Source organism: Vombatus ursinus, unplaced genomic scaffold, assembly GCF_900497805.2.
Source record: "Vombatus ursinus unplaced genomic scaffold, bare-nosed wombat genome assembly UNPS02001287.1, whole genome shotgun sequence".
Taxonomy (NCBI): domain Eukaryota; kingdom Metazoa; phylum Chordata; class Mammalia; order Diprotodontia; family Vombatidae; genus Vombatus; species Vombatus ursinus.
Window position 1 is genome coordinate 4,434,126 of NW_020941065.1, and position 18,371 is coordinate 4,452,496.

General features: G+C 45.7%; 1 protein-coding gene across 4 annotated transcripts in view; it reads right to left on the reverse strand.

Moving 5' to 3' along the window:
* Positions 1–18,371, reverse strand: part of MED13L (mediator complex subunit 13 like) — a 392,641-nt gene that overhangs the window by 10,709 nt on the left and 363,561 nt on the right. For all 4 annotated transcript variants that reach the window (XM_027862683.1, XM_027862690.1, XM_027862677.1 and 1 more), the window contains 8 exons: positions 15,835–16,027; positions 14,674–15,136; positions 13,867–14,086; positions 13,046–13,234; positions 9,524–9,747; positions 9,178–9,320; positions 5,145–5,303; positions 2,487–2,663 (listed from right to left, as the gene is read on the reverse strand). In XM_027862683.1, coding sequence (XP_027718484.1) covers positions 2,487–2,663; positions 5,145–5,303; positions 9,178–9,320; positions 9,524–9,747; positions 13,046–13,234; positions 13,867–14,086; positions 14,674–15,136; positions 15,835–16,027 — 1,768 coding nt within the window. The remainder of the gene's footprint in view (positions 1–2,486; positions 2,664–5,144; positions 5,304–9,177; positions 9,321–9,523; positions 9,748–13,045; positions 13,235–13,866; positions 14,087–14,673; positions 15,137–15,834; positions 16,028–18,371) is intronic.

Here is an 18,371-nt window from a genome sequence, read left to right on the forward strand (position 1 = left end):
CACACACACACACACACACACACACACACACACACACACACACACACCCCTCCCGCCCCTAAGGATGATGGAACAGAGGAAAAGGCTCTGGCTCTAGCCAGATGACCTGGGTTTTAATCCTACCTTAGATGTGACTCAGGGGAAAACCACTTAACCTCCCTGGGCCTCAGTTTCTTTGTTTGTAAAATGAAATGGTTGGGCTGGATGGCCTCCTAGGTCTCTTCTAATTCTAAATCTAGGATCCTAAAAATCCATAGCTGACATGGTGGGGATTCCTTTAAATCCCACCTCCTTCAGGAAGCCTTTCCCAATGCCTCTTAATTCCAGGGCCTTCCACCTGTTAATTATTTCCTCTCACCCTGTCTATAGCTTGCTCTGTATATCATCTTCTCCATTAGATTTGTGAGCTCCTTGAGGGCAGGGACGGTCTTTAGCCTCATTCTGTAACCCCAGAGCTTAGCCCAGCTTGGCCCACAGCGATCACTTACGTGTTTGCTGACTGACTGGTTTCTAGTAAAACAGAGGAGCAGGCTTGGGGGTGAGGAAGACCCCCTCACCCCAGGCAAGTTATTTAAACTTTGTGTGGCCCAGAAAGCTCTCTGATGAAATAAAGTTCCGTCTGCAGATATAAAAGAACATGAGGCACCAAGGGCTCAAGTAATTTGCCTAAGGTCCTTTAGTGAGTGGCCAGGGGTTCGAACCTATAGTTCTGGCCTCTGAGTTTTGTATTTATTTAGCCTGTTAAACCAAACCACTTTTCTGGGACCTGCCTAGAATACAATCTTAGTTTCTGAAGAGTAGGTGAGTTTTAGCTTTATAAGAAATACAGAAATCAGATTAAAGTTGTCAGTAAATAAAAGAAATGAGTTTCTAGGTAGCTACAAACAGTTGTAAACTTGGAGAAAAAAAAAAAGGGAGTAAACATTCTCCAGGTTCAATGACACCATGATCCACAATTTAGGAAATGGAGACCTATCGGGTTGGCAGAGGAGCTCCAGGACCTTTACCCTCACCCCTCCCTCCTTTTCGTCTTACAACTTTTTTGTACTTGTTTTGCGCATGTGAAATAAACTAGTCCTATTCTGCTTAGCCTCCAAAGACACAGGTGACCATAGAGCAAAGGGACGAGTTTAATTGTTAAACACAGGAGAGAATTAGGAAAGTTACATTTAACACCATTTTAGAAAACGCCCTTCTGTGTACACGCTTCTAATTAGCATGTGAAGCAGCAAGAGGCCAGTTAATGGAGGTTAAATATTTGTACAGCCGGCTTTCAGGCAGGATTCCAGACCTGGGAAAGGGGCCTGCATGAGTGGATATTAACAGGGGTGGCCCCTCTCTGGGGAGGCTTTGCTGAAATGCCAAATCAGACCAAGGCAAAAGGGTTTTATTAAGAATCCATGACTTTTAAAGGCAATACTCATTGGGGGCCTATCAAAAGGGTTCTGTTGTTTTGTTTGGTTTTTTTAGCCACCATTTTATACTTTTAAAATAACTTTTAAAAAGCTTCTTCCAAACGCATAATAATCTAACCAAAAAACAATTAGGAGACATTAAATGGAGAATGAATTGCTTATTGCTCATCCGTTTACCAAGAACAGTTGGAAGGTAGCACCAGGATGTTTTATTTAGTTGCTATTATAAATGAACCACAGTAGCCTAGGGGATGGGAAGATGCAGACCCATGGTCCCATAAAGAGAACCCCAAGAAGTCGGTGTCAAGTGAGCTGCTCCCTCCGAGGCCTGTCTTGTGTGCCCCCTGCCCATCGCCAGCCCAGGCCTGCTCCACTCTGTCAGCCTCTGGGCAGCCACACTGGCCTGCTCAGGTTTCCTCCCCCATCTCCGTGCCCTCTCTTCCCTCCTCCCTCACTCTCTGCAGCATCCTTGGCTTGCTCAGAGCCCGACTCTGCACTGCCTCTTCTAGGAGGCCTTTACCAGTCGGTCCCCAATGGCGTGGGTGCTCACTCTGTACTTGCTCTACATGTTTTCTGAATAGAGTACAGATACTCCTCCCCCACCACCTCCATTAGAATGTAAGCTCCTGGGGGGCAGGGCTGTTTTGGTCATTGTCTCCAGACTCCCCAGAGCCTAGCAAAGCAATGCAGCAGGCCTTCCTAATCATGCTCGTGGCACCGAAATGAAAAGAGGTCTTTTAAACCACTTAGATTCTCACCTCCTTTATACTTTTTTATACACACTTTTCCCTGAAAACAGAGGGATCTGTAGTGGCTCAATATGAACAGTTCCATGGTCCATGGGCAGATTTCTGGGGGGAATGGGGCAGGGGGTCTGTGAATGTGGACAGGGAAAAACAGCATCTCTCATTTCATTAACCTCTAGTGGAAATTTCCTTCAATTAGCGAGAAACTTCATTCTGCTCAGGGTCTACTCTAGGCTTCACCAGATTGCCAAAGGGATGGAAGATACCCAAGCCTGCGTGGTGTGAAGAGTGGTTGCCAGAGGCGACCTGTGAACCCTGAGCTCACCATTGTTGGGGCTGAAGCCGTCTTCATTTGGGTAGTTGGCTGGGGCCACCTGGATGGTCGAAGATGTCGGGAACACCAGGATGTGTGTACAAGAAGCATCTTGAGGCGTGTTGAGTTGAGATGACTGGAGGTTCAGTGCAGTACTGCGACCAAAGACAGAGCCCATGGTGACAGCATCTGTAGGATAAAGAATGATCCCACTCCTCATCCTGGTGCCCCAAGAAACCGTGATGCTGCTCCATCACAGACACAGGAAGAGAAATTTCACGATTCCAAATCTGACACGTCAGATGAAGTTAGTGATGACACAGAAGTCAAGAGTCCACACTCAGTGACTCGACACAAACACCATGACCAGAAGCTTTGAGTTGGAGGGGCTCCCATCTCATCTGGCCCCTCCCTCCCACCACATACCCCAGAGGTCCTCCAGCCTCCACCTGAAGGCCCCACTGCTCTGCAAGGCAGCCCCTCCCTCCTTAGGGGAGCTCCACTTGGTAGTGTTTTCTCTCTCCCATTGAGCCTGCTTCTGCCTCTTTCAAATGTCTGCCCTTTGCTGCTAGTTTTTCAGTCTACAGTGAAACAGAACAGGATGAGCCTCATCTTTTTTCCATGTCATGACCTTTCCAAAAACTAAGCAAATGGAATATAGCTTCCCTGAGTCTCCGCTGCTGAAGGCTAAAAAGTTTTCAACCAGTTTCTACATGGCATGGAATTGAGCATCTTCACCATCCTGGCTCTTTAGTTTTTACTAAAACCCTTCTTACAATGCGATGCCCCAAACTTCAATAAACCAGATGATTTAAGCAAGGAAGAGTCCAGTATAACTACATAACCTCCAGGGGCTATACCTCACTCATTGAAATGTTATTCCACTAAAACCCACAGCTATTTGTTAGAAAAATAGTTGTCTAGACACACTTCCCCCATCACATACTTGTGCAGATGACTTTTTGACTTTATAATTGTCTCCATTAAATTTTACCTTATTGGATTCAGCCCAAATTCTAGCATTTTTGTATCTTGACTGTCATCCTTTGTGATGGCCATCCTGCTGAGACTTGTATATCTCATAAGCATACCATCTATGGCTTTATTAAAGTCATTGATAATCATTTATTTCTAATCTCTACCTCTCTACTTACTGCCTACAAACACTCCCATGTCTTCCCCATCTCCATCTACCCAGTGGTCCTCCTAGGCCTCTCCTTCCCTTTGTTGTTAAACTCCTGGAGAAGGGTATCTGTAACAGATGCCCCTGCTTCTTGGACTTGCGTTCTCCTCTTACCTCTCCACAGTCTGGCTTCCAAGCTCACCATTCTCTGAACTGACAAATCCAAAAACATTTTCTTAATACTTCATCCTTTTTGACCTCTTTGTAGACTCTGACTCAATCGATCACCTTCTCAATACTCTTTTCCCCGTTGGTTTTCATGACACTATTCTCTCCTAGTCCTCTCCCTACTTGTGAGACTTCACTATCTCCTTTGCTGGATCTTTCTCCACTAACTGTGGATGGAACACAGTGCTCTGTCATGAGCCGTCTTCTCTTCTCCCTCTGGATTATTTCATTTCATGATCTCATCAGCTCCCATGGACTTAGTTATCATTTCTATGCAGATAACTCTCAGATCTACCTACCAAGTCTTACATCTCCAACTACATTAGAAATATCTCGAATTAGATACCTGGTAAACAACATCAACTCAACATACTGAAAACCAAATTCATTGTTTTCCCTCCCAGACCTCTTCCACACTTCCTTCTTACTGTTGCAGGCAACAGCTTCCTCCTGGTCACTCAGGCTCACAACCCAGAAGTCATCCTGGACGCTAGTGCCAAGGTTCACCAATCTCACCTCTGCAACATCTCTCACATATATTCCCTTCTCTCTGCTGATACTGCCACTGCACTGGTGCAGGCCCTCAGCCTCAGGCTGTCCTGCCCCAAGTCCCTCACTGCTCCAATTCATCCTCTACTGCGCCGTGATCTTTTTAAAGTGCAAGATCACCCCCGTACTTAATAAACTCCGATATCAAACGTGAAGTCCTTCTTGGCTTTTAAAGTACTTCATAGGCTGCTTTTGCTCCCTTCCTTTCCCATCTTTTTACACCTTGCCCCTCAGCCACCTCCCCCCATGACCCTGTGACCCCATGACAATGGACTCTTTCCTCTGCCTTGAACAAGTGTCTGGCTGTTCTCCATGCCTGGCACTCCTTCCCACCCCCTTCCCACCTCTGCCTCCTGGCTTTCCTGGCTTCCTTCAAGGTTCAGGTAAAGCTCCACCTTCTACAGGAGGGTTAATCTTTGCTTCTTCTCTCTGAGAGCTCTCCAGTCCGACCCTGCTGACACCTTGTTTGTCCACAGTGGTTTGTAGCTTGTCTCCCCCATTAGACTGTGAGCTTCTTGAGAGAAGGGGCTCTGTGTTTGTTTGTTTGTTTGTTTTTTGCCTTTCCTCCTATCCCCAGCACTTCAGCAGCATCTGGTCAAGAGCAGGCACAAATGCTCATGGACTGATTACTGCATGCTCTTTGGGTCTGGCCATCTAATCAATACAAATCCAAGAAACTGGGTGTGTTGTTTTATCCACTCTCTCTCCATCTCTACCACAAGAACAGCAAGAGAGATTTTGCCATGAGCTTTGGGCTGGGTGAAATTTACCTGGCATCACAACAAAGGCGCCCTGGGGCTCCATGGCCACCAGGCAGGCGCTGAGGATGGAAGGTGAATCTGCGGCCGAGAGCCCACACATACGGCATGTCTCCTTCAGCTGTTTGCTGATTGTCTGCAGGGAACATTCACTGAGGAGGATGCTCCAGTCTGAAACAAAAGGCAACTTTCAGTCTCATCTCACACAGTCGTTAGAAAGAGTTTTGTCCTCTTTGGCTCTACCTAAATGACTCGGTGTCACACAGAAAATGGTGCGTCTCTTCCTCTTTTATCTGGCTGAGCACTAGCGGGCACACAATTTCAGGAAAGCACTTAGCACAATGCTTGGCACATAGTAGGTGCTGTGTAAATGGTTATTAATCCTTTTGCCTTTCCTTCCCATCAAGGAAAACAGAGGCCTGATTCTGAATGTCAGCATTGTTCTTCACAACCTGCAGGATTCCCTTTCTGGGTACCTCAGGTTCCTCAGCTGGAAAATGAGAAGATTGGGTGACATCGTCTTCAAAGGCCCTTTGAGTTCAAAATCCTGTGATCTCAATTTCTCATCTCACCACAAGATCATGTCACCTAACACTTGTAACACCAACACCAAGTAAAGACAAAAATTTCTTTTTAAAATTAAATAATAATAATAATTATTACTATTCTATAGACTAAATGCACTTTAGGGGGAATCATATTTTAAAGGGCCCAAAGGGATAGTCTCTGCAGTATATTTTGTAAAGTATCTAACACAGATCACTTAAGAATGCTTTTTGATGACAATGGTACATTATCCCACCTTAACTCCTTTTCTTATCCTTCCACAAGGGAAATGATTTTTCCCTCTATTCCTATATGGACTTTTCTTTACCTCAGAGCTTGGCTAGGGCCTTAGATTATCTAATTATAGATTATAAAAATCTATTTATTTGCTTTGTTTTTAAAAGAGGAAGGTAATAAATATCAGAGAATGAAAGGCATTCTACTTAAGTTTTGTGTGGGAAGAGAGAGGGCAAGGAAGGCAGTCATCAATGTTCACCTGATAGCCAATCGTGCCCTTCTAATTGCTCCGATAAACAAACATGTGCAATTTTTTCTCACACACTTCTGTTTGCTCATTGTCAATGCACAAAAGCACCAAGACCTTCAAGGAAGAGCATTTCTGTGGGAATACTAAACCAAGGGACTAGAAGCACTTGGCTGTTGGCCTTTCTGCCTTCCCATCGTGCCCAAATCTGCAAAAATTGCCCCAGAAATGCATGAATGTTACTCTCTCACAAGCTTTCTTTATATCCAAATCTTTCAAAAAACAAAAAACAGAAACAACAACAACAAAAAAATACTTCTCTTTCTACAAAGCAGGTGAAAGGAAAACTATTTTCATCGCCTAAACATACTTCAAACTGGAATACTTGAAATAAGAGCTCTGAGTGTAACATGAAGAGCACATGTTAAAAACCACAGAAAAGCAAACAGATGTGAACTACAGATTTCAAACCAAATAAGGAAGAGGGAAAAATAGCAGTTATGGTGTGTACTTCATCACAAGCACCTGGAGATTAAGAACACACAGGGAGCTCTGTAAAAAAGCTGCACAAAGACTCCTCCCAACTCTGAGACCTCGGTCCTGTTCATACCACCCAAGAATGGCAAAGCTCAAAGACCCATCAAGGGAAGGAGCCAGTGCACATGGATGAGCTGACCTTTTTATTTTGTACCTGTCTCTGGATGAAATCACAGCTACTTTTATCTCTCAGGCTTCTGCAAGATGCCCCTATTCCCATTCTCTTGTGAGAGAAGAGGGCTGGGATGAGAGGGAACCACACAAACAAGACAAAATGCTGTCCTTAATAACTTTCCAAAATCGAATATTCACCTGACTTTCTTTCTCCCACCTGACTCTCTACCAGTTCTCTCAGGTGCCTTTATATCCCATTGCTTACTCTGCCCTAGGGATGCCAGCAGCCATGCTAACAAATCAGCACATGACCAAAACCACAGGCTCCTCACCCTTGCTCTAAGAAATAAAGTCAAGTCTTCTCTCTCTCTGTCAACCCACTCCCCACCCCATCGCACCCCACCAATTTCAGAACCTCAAGGATCTCTGATTTAATCAATCAGAATATTCCTTCCACTGATTCAGAACATAATCCCTAAGTTACAAATAACAGCTGAATTTTCACATTTTGTTGGTGTTGTTGTTAGGAACTTTAATTTCATTAAACAAATGAACAACAGCAAAACAAAGTACTGCTGTTGAAGATCTTATCAATTAAATTTGGAAATTCATCTGTAATTTAAAGTCTTAGAGAGTCGCCGGCTTCTCCATAGTTACGCAACTAGGAAGTGTCAGAGAACTGGAAAGCCAGCTCTCTAATGACTCTCTTTGACTGCTTTGGCCACAGAAATCATCACTTTTTGGGAAATCTAGTGATCATCTTCTCTGAATGTGCCTAGTCTTGTCTTGGAAGGAGAGCCATACTATCCATCACAGGGTCTCTACTCCAACCTTTTCTGCTTAGTAGGAACTGTGGACTAGCCTTCAAACTCTCAAGGCCATCTTTGGCTCATCATGAGGTACTGTACTTCGAAATTTCTTCACCAGTTTCTTTTTCTTGTGTTTTGCTTATTTATGGATCACGGATCAGGTTGAGGTGACCTAATGATGCACTGGAATATGTGTGATCAATGTAATATCATCTGTTAATCGGTGCCTTTGTAGAATCTCTCCATTGGTGGAGAAGCCCTCTGATATGCGGACTTCGTGCCTCTGGCAGGAATGTGTCTCCCTCCATTACGGCACCAGGGATATTTGAGATCAGAGACTCCCTGAAGTCCCAGATAGCCGGTCTCATACCAGAGGACTTTCCCAGTCTTCCTCACCTCTAGTGTCTTCTCTCTGAGCTTGTTTGAATTTACCGTGCATCTTGTATGTTGTCTCCCTCATTAGAATGTGAACTCCCTGAGGGCAGGGGCTATCTTTGCCTTTTTTTGAATCCCCACTGTTTAACTCTGTGTCTGGAGCATAGTGAAGTGCTTAATAAATAGTTGTTGACTGATTAAACAAAATTATAATTTGGATTCCATTATTAAGGAATCTTAAAATATGCATGGCAACCACCTTATTAGAGGAGAATATTTAAGTCTCTGTTTTGCTTTACCAAGGCAAATGCTCTTTTGGAATCAATAATCAATAAATACAGTGGAATCCTGTATTAAAAAAAAAACTGAGTTGCAAAGAAATTAGGAAGATATGAAATGATGATTCCTCCAACATTATTAATTCATCCTCTCATGCTACTAATAAAAAGTTTCATTGTCAGAATGGCATTCCTAAGCATTAGAAATGCTGGGGAAAAAATTGCAACATCTAGTGATACTTTCTACAGGTTTCCAAGACTGGATTAGGGTAAGTATAATTTAAGAGTTTTGTGTATAGCTCCTTGAGTTCTTTGGAGAAAAAGTGCTATATAAAATCAATGGTAAATGAATTTTAAAACCAAGCAGATTACAGTCATTAGTATGTTAATAAAAAACAAAAACAAACAGAAAAAAAACTTTGGGGGGGGGTAGTGGTGTTGGCACGCCATAAATTGGACCTATGCTTTCATTGGAACAGAGAAGTCCTAGTGAGGAAACATTCTCTACCAAAGCAGATACCGACTTGAAGCTTCATTTACAGGGTTGCCTGGGGTACCGAGAGGCTATGGGACTTGCCCAGGATCCCACAGCCACTCTCTGCCAGAGGCAAGACTTGAACATCACTCTTCCTGTCTTCAAGGCCAGTCCTTTATCTGCTAGGTCACACTATCTCTCTGACATTTGTTTAAATGGCCTCTAAATCCTAACAATTAACTAGACAAGTAGCTAGCTGTGACACGGGTGGTATTCTGTACTATATACACAAAGACCCAGTTGTAGTAATCTGACGTGGCTGAACACTGCCAATTATTTTCTGTTTTCCTGTGATGTTCCCAAAATCCCTTCTATCATCATCCTCTTTTCCCTGGCTTGATCGTCACAGTCTTCAAGGCCTCTTTACCTTTTAGTTCCCCATGGCCAAGTCTGCCAAGGCGCCCAATCACAACTCTCCAGGGCAGTGATGTCATCTGAATGATGCCAATGCACCACTCCCATAACTTCTGGAGCCCAATTTTGCGTGGAGACACTTTACTCCTCCGAGATCTGGAGAGGAAGAGAAGTGGGGAAAATAGAAAGTGAGCAAACTTTCTTGGAGCACATTACTGTGAACCATCCCCTCCCCCTCCCCCCCCACCCAACCTTCTACCCCCAAAACAGACAAAACACACTGTGCCAACCGCATTTGGAACAGAGAATGGAAGGGGTCGTGCCTGAGGACAGACAGGACATCAAGCCAAGGTTCCTACCTGTTTGGTAAATCAATATTTACAATGCAAGTTTCCAATAATTCGCCATTGAGGTCAGTGCAAGAGGCTAAGAGCCAACGTTGGTCATGGGACAAACAGTAGCCAACGAAGAGCACGTTATACTTCTGGCTGGCTTCCCCAAACGTCTCTCCCAGCTCTGTCTGTTTGTCTTTGATCGGTGCCAATATAAAAGGAGGGGAGTAAAACTGGATTGGACTGGGCCTCTGAAATCAAAGTCAAAATCAATATCAGCACAAAGCCAGCCCATAATACCATGTCTGCATAAACACAAAACGGCCCATGATAATATCTAAAGAGATGAAGGCTAAAGGGCTGTGCAGAACTCTATGACACTGGCGAGGTCAAAAGGACCTCTTCAGTGATACAAACTAGAAAACCCAATCCAAATCAATACTTCCTTATTTAATAAAATGGCTATTTAAAAAAAAGAAACCTGAGAATTCAAAGCATTAACTGTGAATAAAGTCAAATAATTTACAGCAATTGCTTAACTCTGACACATTGTAAAAGCACAGTTGTCATCTTCACTTCTATTTATTATAAATATTTATATTTTTATAAAACGTAACCCATATGATTCATTCCAGGCCCCAAATGTTATTTAACTTAAAGAGTTAGGATTATATGTCAAGAGGGTATTTGTGAAACTGGCCTGCTGCAATCCTACTGTTGAAAATGACAAAATCCTGAAATTCCCTAAGAAGGGAGAACGTGGCATTTGAAAGTTACAGTCGGGCTTCAGTGATGGCGTCAGTTCCGTTCAGAGCACAAAGTCACCGTCCTTTTACCAAGCAGACAGAGTACTGTGAAAGGATGCCCTCTGATTACTGTGGGCTCCCAACTGAATTAAGATGCGAGGTGGAGCTACGTTAAAAGACATTCAGTGATCTTTATAACATGGCATAGCTTCTCAGCAATCAAACGCAACAAAGAGCTTCATCTCTTCATCTGTAAAACAATGAGTTTTGCCATCTAAGGGAGCGTGAAAGGCCAGGTATCCTACATGCTGAGATTTGTCTATGACTAGCAAAAAGAGGACCCTTCTGATCAAAACAATGAAGAAATTTCTCTTTTTCCTCAACAGTTTTTAGTAATTCTCTTTTTCTTAAGAAAAATTAAAAAGATCCACTGAGATACTAAATTTTAGGGGTTTATAAAGGGGTGGATCTTTGCTCGAATTTCCTAGGTAACATCAGGCTCTTACTGCTCACAACCTTTTCCTGATCCTAATTTACATCAGAGCAGTAGGCTCGGGCAGAGGGAGGTGGGATTCCCAATCACTGCACAGCCATTGGAACAAGCCGAGCTGTTCCATGACACTCAAGCCCATTGGACTCATTCTATGGCAAATCCTATGCAAATTCCTGATGCCTATAACTAGGAACATCAATAGCCTCATTGGAGGAGGGAGAAACCATCGAGAAGGACCCCCAGGGGGCAGTGTAAGCGGATTCAGGAGGCCATATATATTCTGCTTTAGTTGTTCAGTGGCTGTGGTCCTGAACAAGTAATATATGGAAAGCAAATTTTAGGAGACAAACATTTTTAGGTGCAGTAGGAATCTTACTAGTGAAAGACATCAGATAGTGAGTAAACCTTGATTAGCCTCAGATTTTTGTTTTACAAACCCAAATGTTCATACATTAGAGTTGTCTAAAGATGACAAGTAGACTTCTGAACAAAAGATAATTATCATGTGGATTAATGAACATTATAAATGAAACACCAGCTAAAACCACTGGGTTGGAGGAAGCGACATGCAGAATCAGCAGGGAGAAATAATGAACTGACCTCACCATGCAGCTTTTTGGCTAAGATCAAGCAGATTCCAGGCTCGTTAAGAAAGGTTGGAATTAATAATATTTCTCTACTAACTCTTTGAGCTCTTTTAAACAATTCTAGACCTGAATGACACAACAGACAAGCTGCTCATCAGAGTAAGAAATTCACACACTAAGAACAAGATTAATTGACCAATACCAAATTCTGGAAGTTTTATTTTTTAAAAAATCCTTAGAACTAACTTATTTTACAAAATACAAATGTTCTCGTGCCCCGTCTGTTAGGGGAAATTCTTTCTATCTTTGTCTTCACCTCCTGGCTTCCTTCAAGTCCCAGCTAACATCCCCCTTAATGCTGGTGCCTTCCCTCTGCTGATTACCTGCAGATCATCCTGACTGTATCTGCTTTGCACACAGCCATTTGCCTGCTGGTTCAGCCATTAGACTGTGAGCTCCTCAGGGGCAGGGCATGCACTGTCTTTTGCTTTTCTTTGTAGCCCCAGTGGTTTAGCCCAATGCCTGGTGCATAGGAGGTATTGCATAAATGTTAACTGATTGATAGATGGGCAGCACAGCCTGAATCAAGCATGAGGGAGAGTCTTTCACTTCTAAACTGGGTCCTCATGAAAGGACACCCACACGCTCAACAGAGAAACAATTAATGTTATACATGACCGGATTTAAAATGAGAAATTGTCAATCTTTTCCAAGATTTATTTTGAGTAGAGGGTCATCATAGGATTCAGAGCAGGAGGGGACCTTCTCACCTGCTCCTCTACAGTGGAGAGCCAGGGGCCCAGAGAGGTTAAGGGACTTGCCAAGGCCACAGGACGAGTAAGTGGAAAACCAAGATTGGAACCCAGACCTTTGGACACACAACCCTGCACTCTTCCTACTGCACCACACTGACACCTCAAGGTCATGCAGATTTATTTTAAGCGAGACAAAGTTAGCAAATGTTTCTTTTACACGATGAATTTTGAAGTAGACACAATGCAGCTAGTGAAGGTTTGTTGATCCAGGTCTGACACGGGGTAAATTCAGCAGGAATTAGCAAAGTGGAGAGACATTCAGATTTCAAACATGGCATGGAATAAATATCTAAGGCAAGGTAAACAGGAGCAAACCAGGAGCAAACAGATCCCTTATTTTTTAAAAAAACAATTTGTTTTGTCACATCAACCGCTATCTTCTATGTATCTTTCTCGTTTAACACTGTGTGTGGGTGTGGGGAGTGGGGTGTAGACAAGAGTGAAAGACACGAAAGCACAGGGAGAAGCCCGTGGCCCCGTGACAGGGAGCAGACGCAGAGCCACAGTGAGCACAGGTACGTGTGCACATCTCTGACAAAGAGAGGGATACAACAAATGCCTATCAGTGGGATTGGTCACAAGGAAGCTCAAGGTTTTCAAAAAGGCAAACAGAAATAATCAATGTAAGGCTTAATTCAACTTCAGGAAATAAGGGACTCAATGAATAAAGAAAAACATGGGATAATCAGCAAGGTGAAGGATATTGGTGTCTTATCTCCTGAATCTCAGAACAACAACAGAAATGCTTGCCTATTTTCTAAAACTTTTAATATCAGGGAAATAATCCCTTTTGTTTTATACTGTGAGCTGAAGGAATCTGGCTGGCCCCAGAGAAAGCTAAAAAAACCATCTGTCACTCAAACTGTCATCAGTCTGCCAGCCAGAATCTTCTCTTGCAGAGTACCAACCTCAGGGTTCTTGAGGATCGTCTCAATGCTGGCTGCAGGGCCAAAGCCTGTGAGAGATTTGATGTGGATCTGGGTGGGCAGAGGCCGCCTGCACTGGCAGTACACTGAGAATGCCATGGACTTCAAGTGCTGAATGTAGAAAACTTGTTCATCCTTCATTGTCTGCAGCATGTACTGGCAAGGCACAATCTAGGCATACACATTCCAATAATTAAAATCAGAAAGACTGAAGCTGGAATAGGCTGAATAGAACACTGGAAAATGAAATTGTATTGATTCTCCATTTGACTCAGGAAAGAACAACTCAGCTTTGAGTTTGACGCAGTTATTCAATGCATGTACCCCAAAGCAAAGAACAATTTATGTTTTTACGGTACTAATTCTTTCCAGAGACACCCCCACCCCCCCCACCACACACATTTTATTGTAAATTTACAGCAGATGTTTACAATGTCCCCACCCAGCTACTGCGTGCCATCCTTTCCCCAAGAGACATACCATCACTTGAGTACTGTTACTACTCTTCTTTAGGGCTGAATTCTCAACTTGCTGGCATTATGATTTCAAAATTCTTTAAATGAATGTGCTCATCTACTTTTCCCCACGCAAATCAGTTGGCAATAATTCACTTTGGCTGCTCTGTTCCTGCTATCTAATGAGCTTCTGGGATCAGTCATGATCCCAAACACAAATGGAAGGTGATTGTAAAAGTGCTTGCCAAATAACCAATTTGGGGAGCATTTATTTCAGGTTTTTTTAATACCAATGTCTGTTAAAATATTTATAGATTAGAATACGCAGGAAAGAGGGAAAACACTTACTTGGAGAATGAAAGAGTTTCTCATATTCTCAGGTAAGTTATCCAGCATCTCTGTGTAACAGCGCATCAGACTGAGCAGCCAGAAGTTTGCCGAGGTGGACTCCTCCTCTGCAGTGTAGGTAAAGGGATCCACCATGTAGATGACCACGGCCGGTGGGTAGGCCTGGCTATCGGCAGATTCCGGCTCCGTGGGAATCCCTATTCTCTCCCTTTCTGTGACACTAGAGAGATGGTCATTGTTAGGAGCACAGACAACAGCAAAGTTACCTACCTATTTTTAAAAGCTTGGGAGAATTAGGAACAGTTTAGTGAAAATCATCACATGGAAGGTTTAGATAGTTAAAAGTAACACGGCAGAAATAAATACTGGAAAAACATTTGTTTACTGGACTCTGATCGAAGAATAAATTTCCCACCAAAGAAGCATCAAACCCAGCCATTAGTGTCTGAACTAGTTTGATGGAAAGCAACACTAAAAATGGCTAGCAGCAGTCAGACTAATTAAAGCCCTTTAAAAACAAAGACAAAATGGAACAAAACAACAACCCCAAACCCCTCTTTCCTCTGTTAAGTCTGGGGACATCAAAGGCTCCGGAATACAAGGGATGCTCAGGGCCCAGGACAGCCTAGCAGTCGATGGATGACCTCTCCTCTCAGACTGTGTCTTCAGCATCCCAAGTGTAGGTTTTCGGGGGGAAGCAGGAGAGAGGATTTTGTTTTCAGGGAAACTGGATGTTGGTGACCCACAAGGAAGGGGAAAATGGAGGAGAAGCGAAGACTACTTGGCTGCATTCCAGAAATGCTCTACCTGTCTTGTCCTTCTGGTGGAGGCTGCTGGGAGGAGTTCTGTCCAGCTTCTGTCTCCCCTCCCGAGCCCAGGCTCCCCTGCGCCCTGTCTGTCATGCTTGTCCCAGCACCGGCTGTCTGTCCTGGACCACCACCACCACCACCACCAAAACCTGAAGAGGAAGCCGTGCTGCCTGGGGTCACCCCAGGCCCAGAGGAGGCTGAGGATGCTGGTGGCCCCGAGGAGCTGGCAGCCGCACAAGCGCTGCCTGAGCCACTGCTGGCGGTGCCAGCTGGCGGAGCTCCGGGTCCAGAAGCGCAAGCTGGATTCGAAGCTGCCGGCCCCGCGCTCCCAGGGGCTGCTGGTGCCTGTGCTGCTGCTGCTGCTGCTGCTGCTGCTGCTGCTGCTGCTGCTGGGGGTGAGTTTGGGTACTTGGGTGGAATCAACAGGCTGCTGTCCAGCTGCAGAGTGGCTAAATAAGGTGCTGCAAGAGCATGGAGAGGGAGGTTAGTGTGGCTCAGTGCCAGCTGCCGGTGTGCCCCCTGGTCTGCATGCAGCCCTCGACACCTGAGGTCACACTGCACCAAGGGCAGCCCTAGGGCATCTGGGAGAAGGCTTCTTTTCACTGCAAGGAAGGCCTAAAGTGATTCCTTGTTCCACACTAAGTCTGCATGCATTCCTCGAGATCTTCACAGCAAGAATGAGACACAGCATCACGATAACCTTATGCACTGCCTGCCCCTCCTCAGCTTGTTTGGGAGACTGTTAATAAGGGAAGCACTGCGGCCCCTCCTGGCTCTGATCTCTGGGGGGTGCCCAGCTGCCTGTCCCTGGAGGCACATGCAGCTGTCTGGGCTGACCTCAAGGCAGCTTCAGAGAGCCAGACACACAGGGCTGCTCTGAGGACACCTGTGCCCCTCACTCACCGTCATGCCCACACAGCAGCACAATGCCAAGCACCCCCAAACCTGTCTTTGTGCAGCTTTAGGGGGACATTGGGGCAACCCTGCCTCTGGGATGGCTGGATTGAGGACCGGCAGGGACCGTCCCCATCTCCTCGCACAGATGAGGACACTGAGCTCAGCAGAGTCCACCCAGCTAAGAAGCATCAGGCAGGAGGGGAGCCCAGGAGCTCTGCTGCCACAGAAGCCGCCAGAGCAGAGGCGAAACAGTCTCACTCACCGAGGTGGTGGCGGCAGACCTGTGCGTAAAGTCTGAGTCTGGAATGATTGTCGCTGTCCTCGCCGCTCCAGGGCTGGCTAAACCACTCGCTCACGAGCTCGTCCGTCAGCTTTGGCGTCACCGTCTTCCCCACGCGCATGATCCCGTCTCGGAGCCCTCTGCAGATGGGCTTGTGCTGGCCCAACCTGCACATCTAAAGCACAAAGGGAAGAAGACGTCAGCAGGTGGGACTGCCTCTTTCTCACACCAGTTCGAGCAGGATAGTGAGTAACAGCCTCCGCTGGCAGTTATAATGTACTAGCCCTCTTCAGATAGCTTCTCATCTCCTCCTCACAATAAGCCTGGAAAGCAGAGGCTGTAAGATCCTCATCTTACCACTGAAGAAACTGAGGCAGGCAGAGGTGGAGTGACCTAACCAGGGTCACATGGCTAGGAAGGGTCTGAGGCTGCATTTGATCTTGAGTCTCCCTGGCTCTAGGGCCAGCACCATCTCTGTGTTTGTCCTTCTAGTTCTCTGTGGGACTGCAAAAACAAATGTTTCTTTCCCCAAGATCATCCCATCAACATGATCTGGGCCTGCTACTTGCCATGGTTCTGTCAAAAATGATTAGCACACTTCCTGCTTACAGAAGATTATGGTTGTACAAGGTCATGTAGCCATCAAAATAGTTTTTACATGTTTTCTGATACAATGAAATCAAAGCCACCTGTCTCTGTGCTGAAGTGAGGGGGGCACAGCCTACCCACTGAAGGGAACAGACTCAAAGGAAAACAGCTTTTCCCAAGCAGAATCCTGGGATCTGGTCAGTTTCTCCAGCCCAGTAAATACAAACTTTGAAAGGGTGAGAATGAACATGTCTCCCGAGTAAACAATTTAACTCAGCATTTGTTAGCAAGACAGATAATCACGCCACATCCCTGTTTCAGTGCCTATGATGAAGGGAAGATTACAAAGGGCTCCTGACCCTCTCCTGGCCCTCCGTTCTCGGGCTGGTGGAAGCGTCACTGTCCTTTTGCTGTCTGTAGAAGAAGCGTGCCTGCCATTACTGAACAATGTCCTCTTGTCCTTTATGGTCCTGCTACTCAGACAGAGGATTTGTTAACAAAGGGCTATCACTCGGCTTTCAGAATTGCTTTGAGTCGTTGTCTGCCTGCTATTTATCAGACATCAAGTGTGGGCCAGCAACGGTCTGGAGACACACACTACAAGGGCCAGGGGGTCCCTAGAGCTTTCTCCCATGTGGCCCCCGGCTTCTGGAACAGCAGCTCTTTGGGGCTGCCTCTAAGCCAACGTCTCAGATGTTCGTCCTTTTGCCCTGGCCATGCTGTCACCTGCATGCCCTGACACACGCATCCTGGAGGGGAGTCACCAGCTCTTTGATCCCCACTGCCACCTGCAGCATCAGCAACCTGTCCCCCTTTGAGGGTCACCATATCAGGTTGGGGGGACCACTGTCTCCCAGCTGCCCGGTCCTCCTCCCAGCCCCTGGCTCACTGTCCTCTCCCCTCCCCAGCTCCTCTCCCTATACGAGGGGATGCTAACACCATGTGGTTAAGCTCTGGAACTCACTAGGCTCCCATTTCCTTCATTTCCTTCAAGTCAATGAGTTATCTGGGCTCCAGTTCAGTGCCACAGAAGGACAATCACGCTCAGTCCTCTCTGGGCTTCCCACAGCTGCCTAGCTGCTCCTCCTTGGTCTCCTCTGCTATGTCTTCATCCGGATGAGGCCTCCTCATCATGAGTGTCCCCCAAGGCTCTGGCCTAGGCCCCCTGCTCTTTTCTCTCTGCGCTCTCTCAGGCCTCATCAGCTGCCATGGCTTAATTATAATCTATCTGCCAATGGTTCTCAAACCAAGATAGCCAAGCCCAGCCTCTCCTTGAGCTTCAAATTCTCATCCCCAGTTTTCTACTGGACACTGGCTGTGCCTCCCAGAGCCGTCTCAAGCTCAGCAAGCCTAAATGGAGATTCTCTTGAGCCCCAAGGCCTCCCGCTCCCCTCTGGACTTCCCGCTGTCAGAGGCACCATATCCCAGGTTCGCAGTCCTGGGGCCACCCACACCCATGCCCCTCACACCGCTTTTTTCACACTTCTGCCATAGTGATTTTCCTTAAGGGCAAATCTGACCATGGCATCCTCTGGCTCAGTAAATAACAATGCCCCCTAGATGCTGCTAGGATCAAATATAAAAGCCCCTCCCCCTGGCCCCAAAGAAGCCACAACCTAGCTTACTAGCCTCCCTGCACGTCCTCCCCCCCACTCTGTGATCCTGTTCCTCACACAGAATACTCATCTCCTGTCTCTGTGCCTTTGCACTAGCCATCCCCCATGCCAGGAATGCCACCCCTCTTTGCCTCCACCTCTGAGCGTCCCTCACTTCCCTTCTCCAGGAAGCCCTTCTTGATTCCCTCGGTGGCTCGTGCCCTCGCTCCCGAACAGTTCATATATTGAACTTCTTTGTACTTATACTTATTCTCCTGACTTATATCCCATATAGACTTACACATGTTGTCCCCCCCCAGGACCTAAGCTCCTAGA